The sequence below is a fragment of the Elephas maximus genome, chromosome 11, assembly GCF_024166365.1.
Source record: "Elephas maximus indicus isolate mEleMax1 chromosome 11, mEleMax1 primary haplotype, whole genome shotgun sequence".
NCBI classification, from domain to species: Eukaryota; Metazoa; Chordata; class Mammalia; order Proboscidea; family Elephantidae; genus Elephas; species Elephas maximus.
In genome coordinates, this window is record NC_064829.1 from 92,690,251 (window position 1) to 92,707,111 (window position 16,861).

At 46.1% G+C, this 16,861-nt stretch overlaps 1 protein-coding gene across 1 annotated transcript; it reads left to right on the forward strand.

Moving 5' to 3' along the window:
• Positions 1-8,300: 8,300 nt before the first annotated feature.
• LOC126086198 (leukocyte immunoglobulin-like receptor subfamily B member 3) lies at positions 8,301-14,781 on the forward strand. Its single transcript, XM_049902376.1, has 9 exons — positions 8,301-8,535; positions 8,730-8,824; positions 9,951-10,095; positions 10,967-10,980; positions 11,679-11,824; positions 12,838-12,956; positions 13,133-13,185; positions 14,133-14,284; positions 14,499-14,781. Exons 1-9 carry the CDS (start codon positions 8,301-8,303, stop codon positions 14,779-14,781), a joined length of 1,242 nt encoding a protein of 413 aa, XP_049758333.1.
• The last annotated feature ends 2,080 nt before the right edge of the window (positions 14,782-16,861 follow it).

Genomic DNA, 16,861 nt, shown 5'->3' on the forward strand with positions numbered 1-16,861 from the left:
CTAGGCTGGGCCAAGATGGCAGAGTAGTCAGAGGCTTCCAGTGAACCCTCTTACAGGAAAAACCCAAAAAAGCATTTACATTTATGACAAGCTAGAAAAAAAAAATTTTTTTTTTTTTAGAAGGCCTGAACATCAAAGGCAAGGTTAGAAAGTGGACTGAGCAGCAGGGAGAGGGGGAGACAGTTTAGAAGCGGAGAGGAGTTGCCAGACCTGAATTGCTGGGATCCCTCAGGCACCATTCCCAGGGGTGGCTGTGGTGGGCTGGTGGTAGCATTCAGCAGCAACTTCCTCCAAGAGAAACAGCCAGCCGCATAGCCTACTCACAGCTCCGGAACCAGAGAAGAATGAAGCTTTCAGCAAAAGCTAAGTACTTGCGTATATTTTAGCATACTCCAGCCCCCAAGCCAGCTTTGGTGGCTGTCGATTTCCCTCGGCCTGAGATAGGTCTTGTTGCGTGTTTTGAGCCACTCTCCTGGACATGGAGAAGGAATAAATTCACAGTTGGGGAAAAGATAATCTGCCAGCTCCACTAACCTGGGAAGCTCAGGACAGAAGCAGCTCCTGTCCAGGCATAAATGGTCTGTGGACTTTGAATACCTTTTCCCTCTGCATGGACCTGTGTGCCTATTTCAGAAGAATAGGCCCTTGTTGGCAGACTGCAACTGTTTCAGTTATGTGGTGGGGAGGTGGGTGTTTGATGTTTGACACTGTTTTGCCTATTAAATAGGGTCTTCACTTACCCACATCAGGGGCCTAAGGACTCATAGCTACACTCAGGTCACCCAGCCACCCACAACAGGGGTCCAAGGATAACTGGCACCTCCCAGTCCTTACAAGCAAAAGCATTGGGTGCCCATGATCCATCTGCAGAACCCACCTGCCTGTGTGCTGTAGGGAACAGGGACACATTTTCCTCACAGTCAGGGGACAGTTATCAGCTCCCTGCCTTGTTCAGAGCATGACCCCCTGCTGCAACTACATACCGGTGCCTACACCAATCCCTCCACCCCTCTAAGACTGTAGGACAGGGCCTGTACCACACACTTGATGACCAACTACCTAGACACCTGAGCTTAATCAATACAAGAAAAGTGAATGGACTCCTAAGCTCATATACCTGGTAACAGCTTTAGCCATCTGGCGACTGGACATTGGAGCTTCAAAGGCAAAAATAATCAAGCTAGCTCACTCAAGCAACCTATATGGACATAGCAAAACAAAACAAAGCAAGAAGCTAGGATATAGGAAGCAAACATAAAAGAAACTAATACAATAACTTATAGATGGCACGGAGACAGCAGTCAATATCAAATCACATAAAGAAGGAGACCATGATAGCTTCAACAAGCTCTCAGAACAAAGAATCAAGAGATCTTCTGAATGAAGATGCATGCCTGGAATTACCAGAGGCAGAATTCAAAAGATTAATATACAGAACTCTTCAAGACACCAGGAAGGAGATCAGGCAATATGCAGAACAAGCCAAGAAACACACAGATAAAGCAGTTGAAGAAATTAAAAAGGTTATTCAAGAACATAATGAAAAATTTAATAAGCTGCAAGAATCCATAGAGACAGCAATCAGAAATTCAGAAGATTAAAAATAAAGTTACAGAATTAGACAATTCAATAGAAAGTCAGAGGAGCAGAATTGAGCAAGTGGGCAGCAGAATTGGTGAGACTGAAGATAAAGCACTTGGCACCAATATGTTTGAAGATAAATCAGATAAAAGAATTTAAAAAATGAAGAAACCCTAAGAATCATGTGGGACTCTATTAAGAGAAATAACCTATGAGTGATTGGAGTACCAGAACAGAGAGGGATAACAGAAAATAGAGAGAATTGTTGAAGGTTTGTTGGCAGAAAACTTCCCTGATATCATCTAAGATGAGAAGATATCTATCCAAGATGCTCATCAAACTTCACATAAGGTAGATTTTTAAAAGAAAGTCACCAAGACATAGTATAATCAAGCTTGCCAGAACCAAAGATAAAGAGAGAATTTTAAGAGCAACTAGGGATAAATGAAAAGTCGCCTACAAAGGAGAGTCAATAAGAATAAGCTCGGACTACTTGGCAGAAACAATGCAGGCAATAAGGTAATAGGATGAGTTATATAAAGCACTGAAGGAAAAAAATTGCCAGCCAAGAATCATATATCCAGCAAAACTGTCTCCCAAATATGAAGGTAAAATTAGGACATTTCCAGTTAAACAGAAGTTTAGGGAATTCATAAAAACCCAACCAAATCTACGAGACATGCTAAAGGGAGTTCTCCGGTTAGAAAATCAATAATATCAGATATCAACTCAAGACCAGAACACTGGGCAGAGCAATCAGACGTCAACTCAGATAGGGAAATCACAAAAATGAACCAAGATAAAAAAGCACTCAAAACAGGGAAACAGCGATGTCATTATGTAAAAGAAGACAACATTCAAACAATAAAAAGGGACTAAGAAATGTAGTCACAGATCTTTCATATGGAGAGGAGGACAAGGCAATGTAAAGAAATAAAAGTTAGGTTTAAACTTAGAAAAACAGGAATAAATATTAAGGTAACCACAAAGAAGACTAACTATCCTACTCATCAAAACAAAATACAAAAAAATAGAGACTCAGAAGAAACAAATTCAACAACAAAGAAGAGGAAAAGACAGTATCTAAAGATAAACTACTCAGCACAAAAAATTAAGTGGGAAAAACAAACTGTCAACAACACACAAAAAAAAGATATCAAAATGACAGCACTAAAGTCATACCTATTCGAAATTATGCTGAATGTAAATGGACTAATTGCACCAATAAAGAGGCAGATAGTGGCAGAATGGATTAAAAAAAACACAATCTGTCTATATGCTGCCTACGAGAGACACACTTTAGACTTAGAAACTCAAACAAACTAAAACTCAAAGGATGGAAAAAATACATATCAAGCAAACAACAATCAAAAAAGAGCAAGAGTGGCAATGTTAATTTCTGACGAAATAGACTTTAAAGTAAAATCTACCACAAAGATAAGGAAGGACACTATATAATGATTAAAGGGACAGTATACCAGGAGTATATAACCGTATTAAATATTTATGCACCCAATGATAGGGCTGCAAGATACATAAAACAAACTCTATCAGCATTGAAAAGTGAGGTAGACAGCTCCACAATTATAGTAGGAGACTTCAACACACCACTTTCCGTGAAGGACAGAACATCCAGAAAGAAGCTCGATAAAGACACGCAAGATCTAAGTGCCACAATCAACCAATTTGACCTCACAGACATACACAGAACACTCCACCCAACAGCAGCCAACTATACTTTCTTTTCTAGTCCACATGGAACATTCTCTATAATAGATCACATATTAGGTCATAAAGCAAGCCTTAGCAGAATCCAAAACATTGAAATATTACAAAGCATCTTCTCTGACCATAAGGCCATAAAAGTAGAAATCAATAATAGGAAAAGCAGGGAAAAGAAATCAACAATACCCTGCTCAAAAACGACTGGATTATAGAAGACATTAAGGATGGAATAAAGAAATTCATAGAATCCAATGAGAATGAAAACACTTTCTTTCAGAACCTCTGGGACACAGGGAAAGCAGTGCTCAGAGGTCAATTTATATCAATAAATGCACACATACAAAAAGAAGAAAGGGCCCAAATCAAAGCATTACTCCCACAACTTGAACAAATAGAAAGAGAGCAACAAAAGAAACCCTCAGGCACCAGAACAAAGCAAATAATTAGAGCAGAATTAAATGAAATAAAGAACGTAAAAAAACAATTGAAAGAGTTAACAAGACCAAAAGCTGGTTCTTCAAAAAAATTAACAAAATCAATAAACCATTGGCCAAACTGACAAAAGAAAATGACGTGGCTGAAGTAAAGCTTTCAGGAACTTCATCTGCTCATGTAGCATGACTCAAAATGAGACAAAACAGCTGCAAACATCCATTAATAATCAGAACATGAAATGGACATTTTTATGCTGAGAACTTCTATCTTTTCATACATTTCAAGAGTGTTTGCCTTTGCTTCATGGTGCTGGTTACAAAATCTGCTTTAAAATCTCGGTTAACTCAACGTTGATTTTTTTCCTTTGTTGTTGAGTTTTTTTCTTGGTTCTTTGTATGTTAGTGATTTTTGACTGTATTATATACAATTTTAACATTATAAGACATTGGGTGTTAAAACCATCTGAAGAAAGTGGAACTTTATTTATCATTTGATTGGTATTTTTGTTTGTTTTAGCAGGTTATCAATCTGGTTACGTTTTGACTCCAAATTCCAACTTACCTCCAAGTGATGTAGTCTCTGTATCAGTTCAGTTTTCAAAGCCTATGCTATGCTATTTGTCTTCTTCTATTACTAGAAAACCCTCAGCCAATATATGTGATAACTGCCAGTTCGTGTCATTCTCTCATTCCTCTCCTCTTAAAACTTATAAAAGATATATTTTGGGACCGAATTACTCTATTTTTCTTGTCTCAAATTTTATGCTTTTTGGGTTCTATTTTTACACTTTGCTACATTTTGAGATACTTCCTGAGTATTATTTCCCAGTTCCTAAATGGTTCATCAGCTGTCTGCTGTCTATTAGAGAATTAAACTTTTGAGTTTTTTTGTTCAATGACTGAATTTTTTCTATACAACTTCCCAACACCTCCTTTTTCTCTAAACATCTCTCCTTCTATCATGGATGCCACTCCCTCCTTTAACTCTTTGATTTAAAGAATGCTTATTTTTAAGTCTCTTCCCAATTTTCTCTATTATCTGTCTTGCCTTGATTGAGAAACTCTACAATTACTGAGCTGATCAGTGTATTCTTCATGACACAGTTTGAACTCATACACTTTGTCATTGTGCTAATCGTTCACACAAGTTATAATCAATAGTCTACTGGGCTGTGAAGCCCCAAACAGGTGACTCTGCTGAAGTTGCTTCTGACTCATGGTTTGTATGTGTTCCAGACTCAATGTCCTACACAGAGTTCTGCATACATTATTCAAATCTGTCCTCATACCATACATGGAATAGCCACTGCTGTGTGTACATACTCAAGTGAATATTTTTCACCCATACCCTAGGGAAGGGAGATGAATTCTGGCCATGACCCTAGAACAGTGAGCAGAGAAATTGCAATTCTTATTCATAAACAGGCAGTAGGTACATAGATTTCAGCTTCAAACCAGAAGTCCAGTATCACCTCTGGGCTTCCCCTCCTGTCCCCACACAGACATAGTAAACCAGGTCCTATGACCCATTCCCTGCTACCACACCACAAGACTACCCAGCACTGGCACCTGCTTACTTCAAAGGATTCACCCTACTTTTCTAGCACGTTCATCTCTCTCATTTGTTCTGTCTGTGGGAACATAATTTAAAAACATTTATCCACCATCCCTTGTGTTTGGAGCAGAAGTGGTCAGTGTGGTGCAACTTTGGTAAGTCCCTTGATGTGAAGTCTGATACCACGCTCATCTCAGCATCCACTTGTCTTCATCTGGCCCACGAGACCATGCCAGATTGCACTCCTTCCACGTCTCAAGCCCCATTGGTTCCTCACAACAACCCCGAAAGGAGAATTCATTAGCACCTTACTATAAGGAAGAAAACGAGACTCAGGAAAGGGAAGTCACCTGCTCAAGATATACAGTAAATGTGACAGCAATGTCTTCAATTACTATCTCTGAGTTTGCCTTCAACCAGTGCTCTTACACAGTTCCTGAAGAAAGAACCCACAGTATAAGGTAGACCGTTCTTCCCCGGGAAGAAAGAGGCACTGATGAGGCAGAAATACTTCAGAGGTTTTGAAGGAGGGTGATGAAAAGGCTGTTACTTATAGAAATAGGGAAGTCAGGTGAAGTGTTTGGGAGAAAAAAAATTTGCAATCCCAGACCAGGAAGAAGAGCTGTACTTTCTATTGGGAGACAATGAACAATCTTATAAACACCTCCCTATACCTTCTTCTTCACTTGGGGGTCATCTACTCGGTGATGGTCTCGCTGCCTTCTACAGTCAATTAAGGAAGAGAATGGGATAGCCCTCAGTTTTTTACTGTCTTCCACTTCACATTCAATCATCAAAGCTAAATAGCTCTGCCCCCTGAACCTTGTTGTCCATGCTTCACCATGTTCCATGCTCAGCTGAAGGTGAAGACATCTTGCCTGTACCATCACAAAGCCTCGTTCCTGCTTACCTTCTCTGTTTCCCCACTCCCTACTTAAGTACATTCTTCTCACTGCACGTGCAGAGAACTCTTCGAACAACCCTACCTGGCTCTTCCTTTCCCTGGTTCCACTGTTCCACAAGTTTCTATCTTCCTCAAAAAGAGATCCAAGTACTTCCACCTGAGATTTAAAGCTCTTGGTAATCAGGCCTGAGATAAAACTCTCCATCCCCAGCAAACACAGTTTACCTCTCTCAACCAAAAACCCCATTTCCGTCAGTTGATTGCAACTCATAATGACCCTACAGGACAGGGTAGAACTGCCACACAGGGTTTCCAAGGAGCTCCTGGTGGATTCAAACTGCCAATGTTTTGGTTAGCAGCCAAATGCTTAACTACTGCGCCACCAGGATTGCCCCCCCATCAAAGTTCTCACAATTAAGCAGACATACATATAAAGACACACACACTGAATGAACTATTAACAATTTTGTGCCTTTTCATGTGCTGCTCCTTCAGCCACTTTGAACAAGGCAAACTTCTTTCCAACCTCCCAGACTAAGAAAAAGGCCAAGAAATGTCCCTATCTCATTACACTGAACTGTAAATTATTTGTGTGATAAGCTGTGTATAATGGTTACATAAGAAATCCACATAAATCACGTAGAATACTGATAGGTACTTCACCAAGGACCTAAATTAATGTTGGAGTTTTATTATTGTTTATTATTAGTAGAACCCTCCTGCATTCCATTCTCTGCACAGCAGTGGTCTTCCTAAAACAGAAAACTGTCCATATTATCCTTTGCTTAAAACTTTCCATTGCCTTAAAGATAAAACCCAAAATAATTTCATGATGCACAAAACTCTGTGTAACCAGGGCCCCGTGTCCCCTGATTGCTCTCAGTTCCTACAACGGCCCAAGCTCTGTGTCGTGGAAGAAGTCCTTCCCTCAGCTCTCTCGGTGCTCATCCCTAATGGCGTCACCTCTCCTCCTCCACGTCTTCCTCACCCCCATGATACAGGTACCTGATGTCTACCAGTTAGTCTCATCGTCCCTTGTTTTGCTCCCTTTCTACAGCTTGGCAAAGCTGTACTAAATTATCCATTGTCAAAATATTTTAGTGTCTGTCTTGTGTTCATCTGAGCTCCATGAATCCAGGAAGGAATCTATGTGCTTCATCAACGAATCTCTAGTATCTGCCTCCCTGACCGGAAGTGGTAAATGCTCAATAAAACTTTTGGAATGCCTGGCTGGTGGAAAGAAGACAGAAAATTTGCATTTATGGGGTCTCCAAAAAGGGAAGTGACTTGCTCCAGTTCATCCAGCCTCTGTAAAAGGCAGACTCAGGATTGGAACTCAGATTTGGTCTGAAAGGTTTCCAAAGAGTCTGCTATGTCCTCAACCCCAACATCTCAGGAGAGCAGAGCCAGGCCACAGAGAGGGGCTCTTCCTCTTTCCGTGAAGCCGTTGATGAGGAAAACACATGACACGTAACACCGGGCCTAAGACTTGTCACACCTTGTGCATGTCTGTCTTGCCAGGCTCTGTGGTCATTGTAATTTGTCTGCAGCGCTGGAAACCATGCAAGGCACTGCCACAACTCAGACCCACACTTCCCTTCTGTGTCTTGGTAAGCTTGGGGGAAAAGGGTGAGGGAAGAGGACCCCCTCCTCACACACAGGTCCTGGTCCCTGGGAGACTCCAGGGACTCAAGAGGCTCAAGGGAAAGCTGAGGCTTTGAGGGGAGGAATGCTCTCAGCCTCATCTCAGTGCTCAGGGGCCCAGACCACACATGTTGCTTCTGTGTGTAGGTGTCAGCATGAGCTTCTCACAGGGAACTTTTTCACAGGGCTGTGCTGGGGGGAGCGGAACCAGGTACAGACAGGTGAATCATCCCCAGAGCCCCCAGCTCCAACCTCTGGTCAGTACAATGAATGCCTCTGGGCAGCTTAAGGGGAAACACAAAGGGTCTGAGCTGGTGGTGACCAGGGTGGGAGGAGCATTGAAGTGAAAGCTGGGGGAGTCCAGGGGAGAGAAACTCCTTGGAATTCCAGGTCTCGTTCCTTTCCAGGGTCCCTCCCCAAACCCTCCAACTGGGCTACTTCAGGCCCCATCATCACCATGGGGAGCTCTGTGACGATCTGGTGTCAGGGGTCTCCACAGGCTGATACCTACTGGCTATATAAAGAGGGGGTCACTCAATACTGGGATAAGTGGGCCCCATGGAATTATGTGGATACGGTCAGTTTCCGCATCGAATTCATGGACACAGGCCATGCACGGCAATTCCAGTGTGCATATCAGAGCTCAAGTGGCTGGTCAGGGTGGAGTGGCCCCCTGCTCCTTGTCATGACAGGTAAGAGGGAGGAATCAGGACATCCCCCTTCACTGTGAGCTCCTCCTCAAAGGCAGAACGGAATGCAATGTGGCCTCAGGGGAAAGGGAATCTCACAGACTACACCTGTGGGGTAATGTGGACTGACTCTACCCTCCCTTTAATTCAGCTCCCTCCTTCTCTTTCAGGAGCCTACAGCAAACCCTCCCTCTCAGCCCATCCAAGCCCTCTGGTTGTTTCAGGAGGGAGTGTGTCCGTCTCCTGTAGCTCAAAGGACAGAACAGACACTTTCTATCTGCTCAAGGAGGGAAGATCCTACCCTCCCTAACGAAGGAAATCTCAGTTCTCTGCTAGGAGGCACCAGGCCACCTTTCCCGTGGGCCCTGTGAGCACCTATGATAGGGACACCTACAGATGCTGTGGTTCTTTCCACTCCTCCTCCCACCTGTGGTCACACCCCAGTGACCCTCTGGATCTCAACGTCACAGGTGAGGGAGACCCGACCCAACCCCATCTTTTCCAGGGGCTCCAAAATGATAAATCTAGGCCACGTGCCCAGGGGAGCCCTGGTCATGATGGGATGATTGTTGACAGTGGTCTACCAGAGGCAGAATCACAGGGGGTGTGAAGGAGACCAGTGTGCACTCATTGCAGCCCCATGGACAGTGGGATGTGCATTTCCTTCCATGCCACTGTCCCCTCTTCTCTGGGGCTGCACAGAAAGCCCTCCCTCTCAGCCCAGCCTCACCCTGCAGTGTGACTCTGAGGCCTGCTATGACAGGTTTGCTCCGGACAAGGACAAGCAGCTTTCACCCCACCCCACCACCCCCAGTGCCTTGACAGGCAGCACAGTCCCATCTTCACCCTGGACCATATGAACCACACCCACAAGGAACGGTACAGGTGCTATGGTGCGTGCAAACTCTTCTCTGGGTGATTGGCCCCCAGTGATCCCCGTACATCCTGGTGGCAGGTATGGACTCCTGCCCAGCACGACATCCAGGCAGGCTGCTGAGGTGTGGACCCAGAGTCTCCCCTGGTAGAGATGGGGTCAAGGGAGACAGGGTCTTGGAGCAGAGATGAGATGGTGGCTTTGATCTCGGGATGAGTGTGAGAAAGGGAGAGTGAGAGACATAGGGATGAGAGAGACCATCACATAGAAACTGAGAGGTGGGAAAAGAGGGGCCACAGAGGGACAGTCCCTGGTGATGGTAGTCACCTCAAGGGAGGTGGGGACTGGACGGCTCCCTGTACAGTATGGCCACCTTCTCTCACAGGAACATATAACAAAACCCTCCCCCCCGGCACATCCTGGCCCCTCAGTGGCCTCGGGAGACAGCATGACCCTGCAGTGTCGCTCAGACCAATTTTTTTATACATTCCATCTGTTCAAGGAGGGGTTGATCGTCCCCCCACCCCAGCGCCTTCATTGGCAGAAAAATGCCGGGCCCTTTCAGGCCAACTTCACCATGAGCCCTATGACCTCAACCCATGGAGGGACCTACAGATGCTACAGCTCACACAGCACCTCCCCTTACCTGTTGTCACAACCCAGTGAGCCCCTGGAGCTGGTGGTCTCAGGTGAGGAACCCCTGACCCTGTCCCCTTTGTGTCCTAATGGCAGTTCAGGGATCTGTCCCCAGGGGAGCTCTGGGCTAGGGTGGAAAGGAAAGGCCACTGAAGGAGGGTTACCCAGAGGGGATCCATCCCTCAGAGGGATGGAAAAAGACAGGGCAGCTAGCATCCCTGCCTCATCCTCCATCCTCATCCCTGAGGACCAGATATGTTCATGGCGGGTGGAGGGAGCTGGAGAAGATCAAAGCTGACCAAGAGGAAAGGGCAGAGTCACCCCAACTCTCATCCTCCCTGAATCTCTAATCCCTGTAGCCTCTCACCCAGAGACTACACCAAGAGATGGTAAAAGAGGCCTTGTTCCCCAGGGGGACCACAGATTTGCCCTCTCAGCTGCTGGAATTTTTCCTTCATCTCTCCAGCACAGCTTGTATCCAGGGGCGCTAGGAGATGGGCAGATATGAGAGTGGTGACCCCAGGCTCCCAGGGGTTGTAAGGCTGGGGCCAGATGAGGAGTGGGGTGTTCACAACAGAGGGAGGTATGAGGTCCAGCCTGGGGGAGGAGCAGTGGGCTGCATGCAGCCCCTCATCCTGTCCTGCTCTCCAGGAGGCTCCAGGGATCAGCACCACACACCTGAGGAATCAGACCCACCAAGGGATAAGTGAGGGTCTCTCGTTTGGAAAAACTGACTTCTGTGTTGGCTCAGCCACTTCTTGAGATAGTGATCTTAGAAAAGGCCTTTCCTTTTTCTCTCTGGAATCCATGTCTTCACTTGAAAAGGGGAAGCAGCCCAGCGGTGACACCATGTGTGGGAGAGACAGGGCAATGACAAGGGCATCTGTGCTCTTCCACAAACTGAGGGCTGCTCTCCCTTTCCAGAAGCTGCTGTGGCAGTAGGGAAAGAACAGGGCTTGGAAGTCGCATATCAACACCACCACCATGACCCCCACTCAGGGTTCAAACCCTGGTTCTGCCACCTCCCAGCTGTGGGGTCTCGGACACGTTATGTTCCCTCTCTGAGTCTCATTTTCACTCCCTGTAGAACAAGCCCCCCACCATCTCCCCGAGGGCTGCTATGAGACACAGGGAAATCATAACAGTGAAAGTCCTGGGCCAGAGGCGGGGCCCAACATGGTGCTCAGTACAGGGTAGAGTCCCCATCCTCCACCTTCAGCCTCCTCCCAGATACACAGGCCCCATGTCCAAGCAGGCCCTATATGGGGGTGTCAGGGCCTTGCGGAGTGGGGGACAGAGCCCGGCTAGGCTGGAGATGTGTGGGGACTGGGGTTTAGTGAACAGGTCTCGCCTCTGGCATTCCACCTGGCGGGGAGGGGAAGGTAGTAGGGCAGCAAGGAAAAAAAAGCACGAGGGGATTCAGAGACCCCCGTAATCCCAGCCCTGCCAATTCCTGACTGTGTGACCTGGGGCACATGATTGACCTCTCTGAAACTCAGTTTCCTCTTCTATAAAGTGGGCTGGGTGGGGGTGGCAACTGCATGTTGCATGGTTCTTGTGAGGGTCAGAGGTGACGAATGCAAAAGTCCCAGCACGTGCTGGCATGCATAGGTGCTCAATAAATGGGCATCACTAGTTTATTTATGACCTCACTCATGCCCAAGGTCTCCCACAGTACCTGAAAGTTCTGATCGGAGTCTTGGTGGCCTTTGTTCTTCTCCTCGTCCTCTTCCTCCTCCTCTTCCTCCTCATCAGACACCATCGCCAGGGAAAAGGCAGTAAGTGACATGAGTACGGAATGGGATGAGGCGGCCACATGAGGTGGTGGGTTCCCTGCGGGCAGACCAAGGATGCTCTGAGGGCAACGGCCAAGGAGACCAAAGAGATGAGAGGAAATCAGCGTAGAAAGATTCCTTCAGCATTTCACAATCTGAAAAGCTAGAATGAAGAGATTAAAAGTGAGCATATCATCAGGAACATAAGAGAGGAATCCTGATAAAAAGGGAGAAAAATGTGGAACAGATTTCAAGTTCTTAAAGAATCCAGACCTCTTAAGGCAGGAGGAGTCCCTGAAACTGTAGCCCTGGGTTGTTCTTCAAACCTTGAAGTGAAACTATCCCCCGCCCCCCGCACCAGTCACCTTTAAACTAAGTAACAGTTTAGACCAAAGAGTAAATGTTGTCATCTGAGTGTTGTGTTACTTAAAAGAAAAAAAAATCATCTATATAAAACCAAAAGGTCGACAACTATTTTAAAGCATAGATGAGAAGTTTGAGAGGCAGGCAGATTAAGTAAATGGAAGAGAAACAACTAGAGCAGAAATAATGAGAGCATGGACACAATGTGAAGAATATACCCAACATGACCGATCATTACGTTTAGAATCTGTAGAATGGGAACGGGTTTTGCTGTGTATATTTTCACCAAAAATAAAATCAAAAAGAAAAAAAAGTGAGCATACATGTAAATATTTCCTGTATTCTTTTGGCTTTTCAAGCTTCATATTTGAGACACAAATGCAAGTTTTGTTTTTAGTGTTTAGAACAGTTTTCTCTTGAATTCTGTATGGAGAAGGGAGCAGGGTTGCTGTCTTTCCAGTTATTAGATCCTCTGTGGATCTGAAAGCAGCCCTAGGGTGGGTTGTAGGATGATTTCCAACTTCTTACAGGGAAGACAGTATCAGAGCCAAAGGACAGAGGCCTGCCAAAAAGGTAAGACCTCCCCAAAGACCCCAAGCCTCCCACTCTGCCCACAGCTCCACCTGCATCACAAAACTTTCTTCTCTTCTTCCCCAGCTCCTGTCCAGCCACTGAGGACAAGGACGAGAACTTGTGCGAGGGGGAGAAGAGGTGTCACCATGGGGGCAGGAGAGGGGAGTCCCCCAGAATGTCGGTGGGCAATGGGGATAGGGAAGGTGATTGGAAATGGTCCCGGGCCTGGGGGTAAGACAGCATAAATCTGATACCCTGTAGCCAGGCCAAATCACTGACCCTGCCTTGGCCTTAGCCTCCCTCTAGGAGGGAGAGAGACGGTATGAGATCTCAGGAAATCTTGCCAAGAAACAGGTTCCATTTGTTCTGTCCCCACCAGATGCTGCTGTGAGAGACAAACAGCCTGAGAAAGAAATGGAGCTGGACAGTCAGGTGAGTCCCCTTTGGCCATGACCACGCCCCCACAACCTTTTTGTCCATTAACTCAATCCAGTGGACACTTGTCCACCCTCACAGCACCCAACTCAGCAGCGGCAGACAGTTGGCCTCTCCCCTCTTGGAGCACATTCCTGTGCACTGTCTCCTCTCCTGACCTTTAAATTGTTGAGTGCCCAAGTCTGACTGGCAGGGTCAGAGGTTGTTGCTGTTGTGTACCTTCAAGCCAATCCCAACTCATAGCAACACTACAGGACAGAGCAGTGCTCCACAGGGTTTCAGAAGCAGATGACCAGGTCTTTCTCCCAGGTAGTGGCTGGTGAGTTGGAACTGCCGACCTTTCTATTAGCGCCTGAGTGCTTAACCCTCGTGCACTGGGGTACCTTTTCATCTAGTGGGGATGAAAAGCCAAGCCTTGGGCTTATGGAGAGGTCAGAGGGGGCACCTTTTTAAATTCCCACTACAGAGTCTCATGGTCTAGCTCAGCCTCTGCTTTCTGTGTATTCTCTTTCCTTCAGCCCCATGGCTGTGGGAAAACCAGTAATGTACCTCGACTAGAACACAGGTGACGATCGGCTCCCATACAGCATAGCAGGCTCATTTGGCCATTCCACTCACCTCACTGTAGGTCTGGGTCTAACTCACTTATAGCTGTACAGTGGGCTTTCACTGTTCCTCTCTACCTAGATAGCTTCACACCTGACTCCTACTTCCAGTTCTGACCTCCCCGGAGCCCCAGACTCATGTACCCAACTCCCCACCTGCCAACCCTGTAGTCACATGACAGGCACTTCAACTTCACATCGTTCCTGCCCCTACCACCCCCCAAAAAAACATGGACTGAAGGAGGGCAAGAGTGGAATCAAGGAGACCAGTCTCCCCTCACTCTCTCGCTACATCAGAGGCCTAAAGATGAAAACTCTCAGGGAAGGATGTGCACTCAGGTGACTCACCACTCCAGACCTAGGCAGGGAGTGGCCACCTTTCCCTCCTCCCTGTTTGGGGAGTTGCAGGACATGAAGGACAGACAAGTGGAAGAGGACAGTCAGAGGGATAGCCAGGTGGGTCCTTTCTCTCCATTTCCTCAGGCTACCCTGTACTCCATCAGGAGCCCTGGTGGGGCAGTCATTAAACAATTAGCTGCTAACTGAAAGGTGGGTGGTTTGAACCCACCAGCAGCTCCTCAAGAGAAAGATGTAGCAATCTGCTTCCCTAAAGATTTACATCCTTGGAAACCATATGGGACAGTTCCATTCTGTCCTATAGTGCTGTTATGAGTCAGAATCGACTCAATAACCAACTGCAATGAGTAATGGGTCACCCTCCACCACAACTTTGTACCTGCATCTCGCCCTCCCCCTACTCCAGGCTGCTGCACCTGAAGACCCCCAGGATGTGACATATGTGGAGCTGAACCACCCCACCCAAAGACGGGAGACAACCGCACCCTGTTCCTCACAGTCGGGGGAGCTCTCCAATGACCCCATCTTGTATGCGGCTGTGGCTATACACTACCCCAGGACAAGACCCAGACCACAGTCTCCAAGTAGAGGGCCTGTAAAGACCCAGAAAGCAACAGAGCTGCCCCCATGAGCACTCAACTGAGGAAACCCAGCCAACCTGGAAATCTGAAATGGACCCCCAAAACTTCTAGGACCTTGTGAAAGTTGTTTCCACAGATTCCACCCAAATTACACAGCTGATCTTACAGTCCCTGGCAAATTCATCCAACCAAATACAATTATCCTATCGGATTCTGTCATCAACCAGGCCCTAATTACCTAAGTGGCAAATCTGGGGGGCCTACTACCTACTACCTGAAAACGGACTTGGAAATGGAAATTTCTGCAGACTTCATATTTACATGTTTGGGAACATCAACCTAACAGTGTCAAAGTACCCAGAAGCATGTCACTGCTTTGAAAGTGGACTTTTAACTGGTCTCAAAGTCACAGAGCTCCCGAACAGGGAACACACTGCAGAAAGCTGAAGGAGTTGCTAAATTTCAATCGTCTCTCCTCCACATCCCTTCCTCCAATGTGCGATGCAGCTTCTCGAGAAGGGAGAGGAAAGGGAAAGCTGGTTTCCTTCCGACCATGAGTGTTTTCAGAAACCCTCAGAAGCAGGGGGTAGGGCAGTAGGGTGCAGGGTTCCTTAAAAGTCACCTGCCATCTAACACTATGTCACTAGACAACATTTCTCCATTTGCCACTTCGCCAAACCCGCATCTCTAAGGCAGAAACCCAGGACCAAGCCTGATAATACATCTAAAGGCAACAAGCTTTCAAACAGGGCTTCGAATGCGTTCCCTCCGGTTTGACCGCCTGCTAAGAATTTGCCTTTCCACCCCAGATACACTGAGTCAGAATCTATGTTTTAACAAGCACCTCAGGTGATTCTTAAGTATGCTGTCCTCAAAATTTATTATATATGCTTTGTGAAATGCTCCTTAAGTTGAAAGAGTTTTTCATTTTATGATGCCTGATAATGTCTACTTTTAATCAGTAATGTATGAATGAATCCGTTCAAAGCTCTGCTTTCAGATCAGTCTGTAGATTTTTTTCAAGTGTTACTACCTAAAAACCACAACCGTTGGCAGTTCGTCTTCTCCAGCAACCAAGACTGGAGGACTCAGCTCTCATCTAACTTTACCCTGACTGACCTCACCCCAGGGGCCAGGGAAAGACAGCTTATAGTGCTGGGGATGCCCTGACCTCCACTTGCTATTCACTCTGCCTGCGAATGATCCAGCAAATGGCTGACTCCTGGAGCTGTTCCTGTAACAGTATTAATCAGCCCCCTCCCCCTGCTACTTTGATGATGGAAATGCCTTGCAAAGATGCTTGTTCTGCTCACAGTTCCTGCAGTCCCCACACCAAGCCTAAGAGGACAAAGACTTCCACAAATGTACTATGTACTCAAGTATCTGAGTGACAAAAGTAATCAGGCCCCTTCTATACACTCAGCCACACTCAAAATGCAAGTAGAAAAGTGGGAAGAAAAAATCTGGGTGCCTTTTCTTGGGAAACCTTGCTGCAAACACAGCCCTTATGTGGTTAATTTTGGAGTGCTGTTTATTAATCTTAATTGTATGATTACTGGCGTTTTTCATTTATCTATAACCTACCTAAGATTACAAGTCAGAAGTCATCTTGCCACCAGTATTTAGAAGCCAGACAAGATTACTGATGCCCAACCTCTCTGGCCCACTAGGGTCCCTCTGACACTGCTCTCACATTCCTCCCCTGTACTCTCACCTGACACTCTAGGCACCAATTCAAGGAATTTAACTTCTTGCTTCTAAAAAAGTTGGTGAACTTGTGAATTAGGTTGTAACTACCTTATAACTCAAAAGCAGCTACAGCAGTACATGGTCAGAGAACTGCGGCAACGCAAGCCTGATTCAGAAGAGGACATGGAACCAGGGATATCATTGCTGATGTCAGATAGATCCTCGCTGGAAGCAGAAAATACCAGAAAGATGTTTACCTCTGTTTTATTGACTATTCAAAGGAATTCGACTGTGTGGATCCTAACAAATTATGCATAACATCGCCAAGGAGATACTGCGTGGTTTAAAGTCAAGAAACGTGTGCATCAGGGTTGTATCCTTTCACCATACTTATTCAATTCCTGTGCTGAACGAATAATCCCACAAGCTAGACTATAAGAA

Coding starts and splice junctions, on each gene's coding strand:
- LOC126086198 (XM_049902376.1), top strand. CDS start 8,301: ATGGGGAGCTCTGTGACGATCTGGTGTCAGGGGTCTCCACAGGCTGAT. Junction 11,825..12,837: donor CGCCAGGGAAAAGGCAGTAA/GTGACATGAGTA, acceptor CTTCTTCCCCAG/CTCCTGTCCAGCCACTGAGG. Junction 12,957..13,132: donor GGGCAATGGGGATAGGGAAG/GTGATTGGAAAT, acceptor TGTCCCCACCAG/ATGCTGCTGTGAGAGACAAA.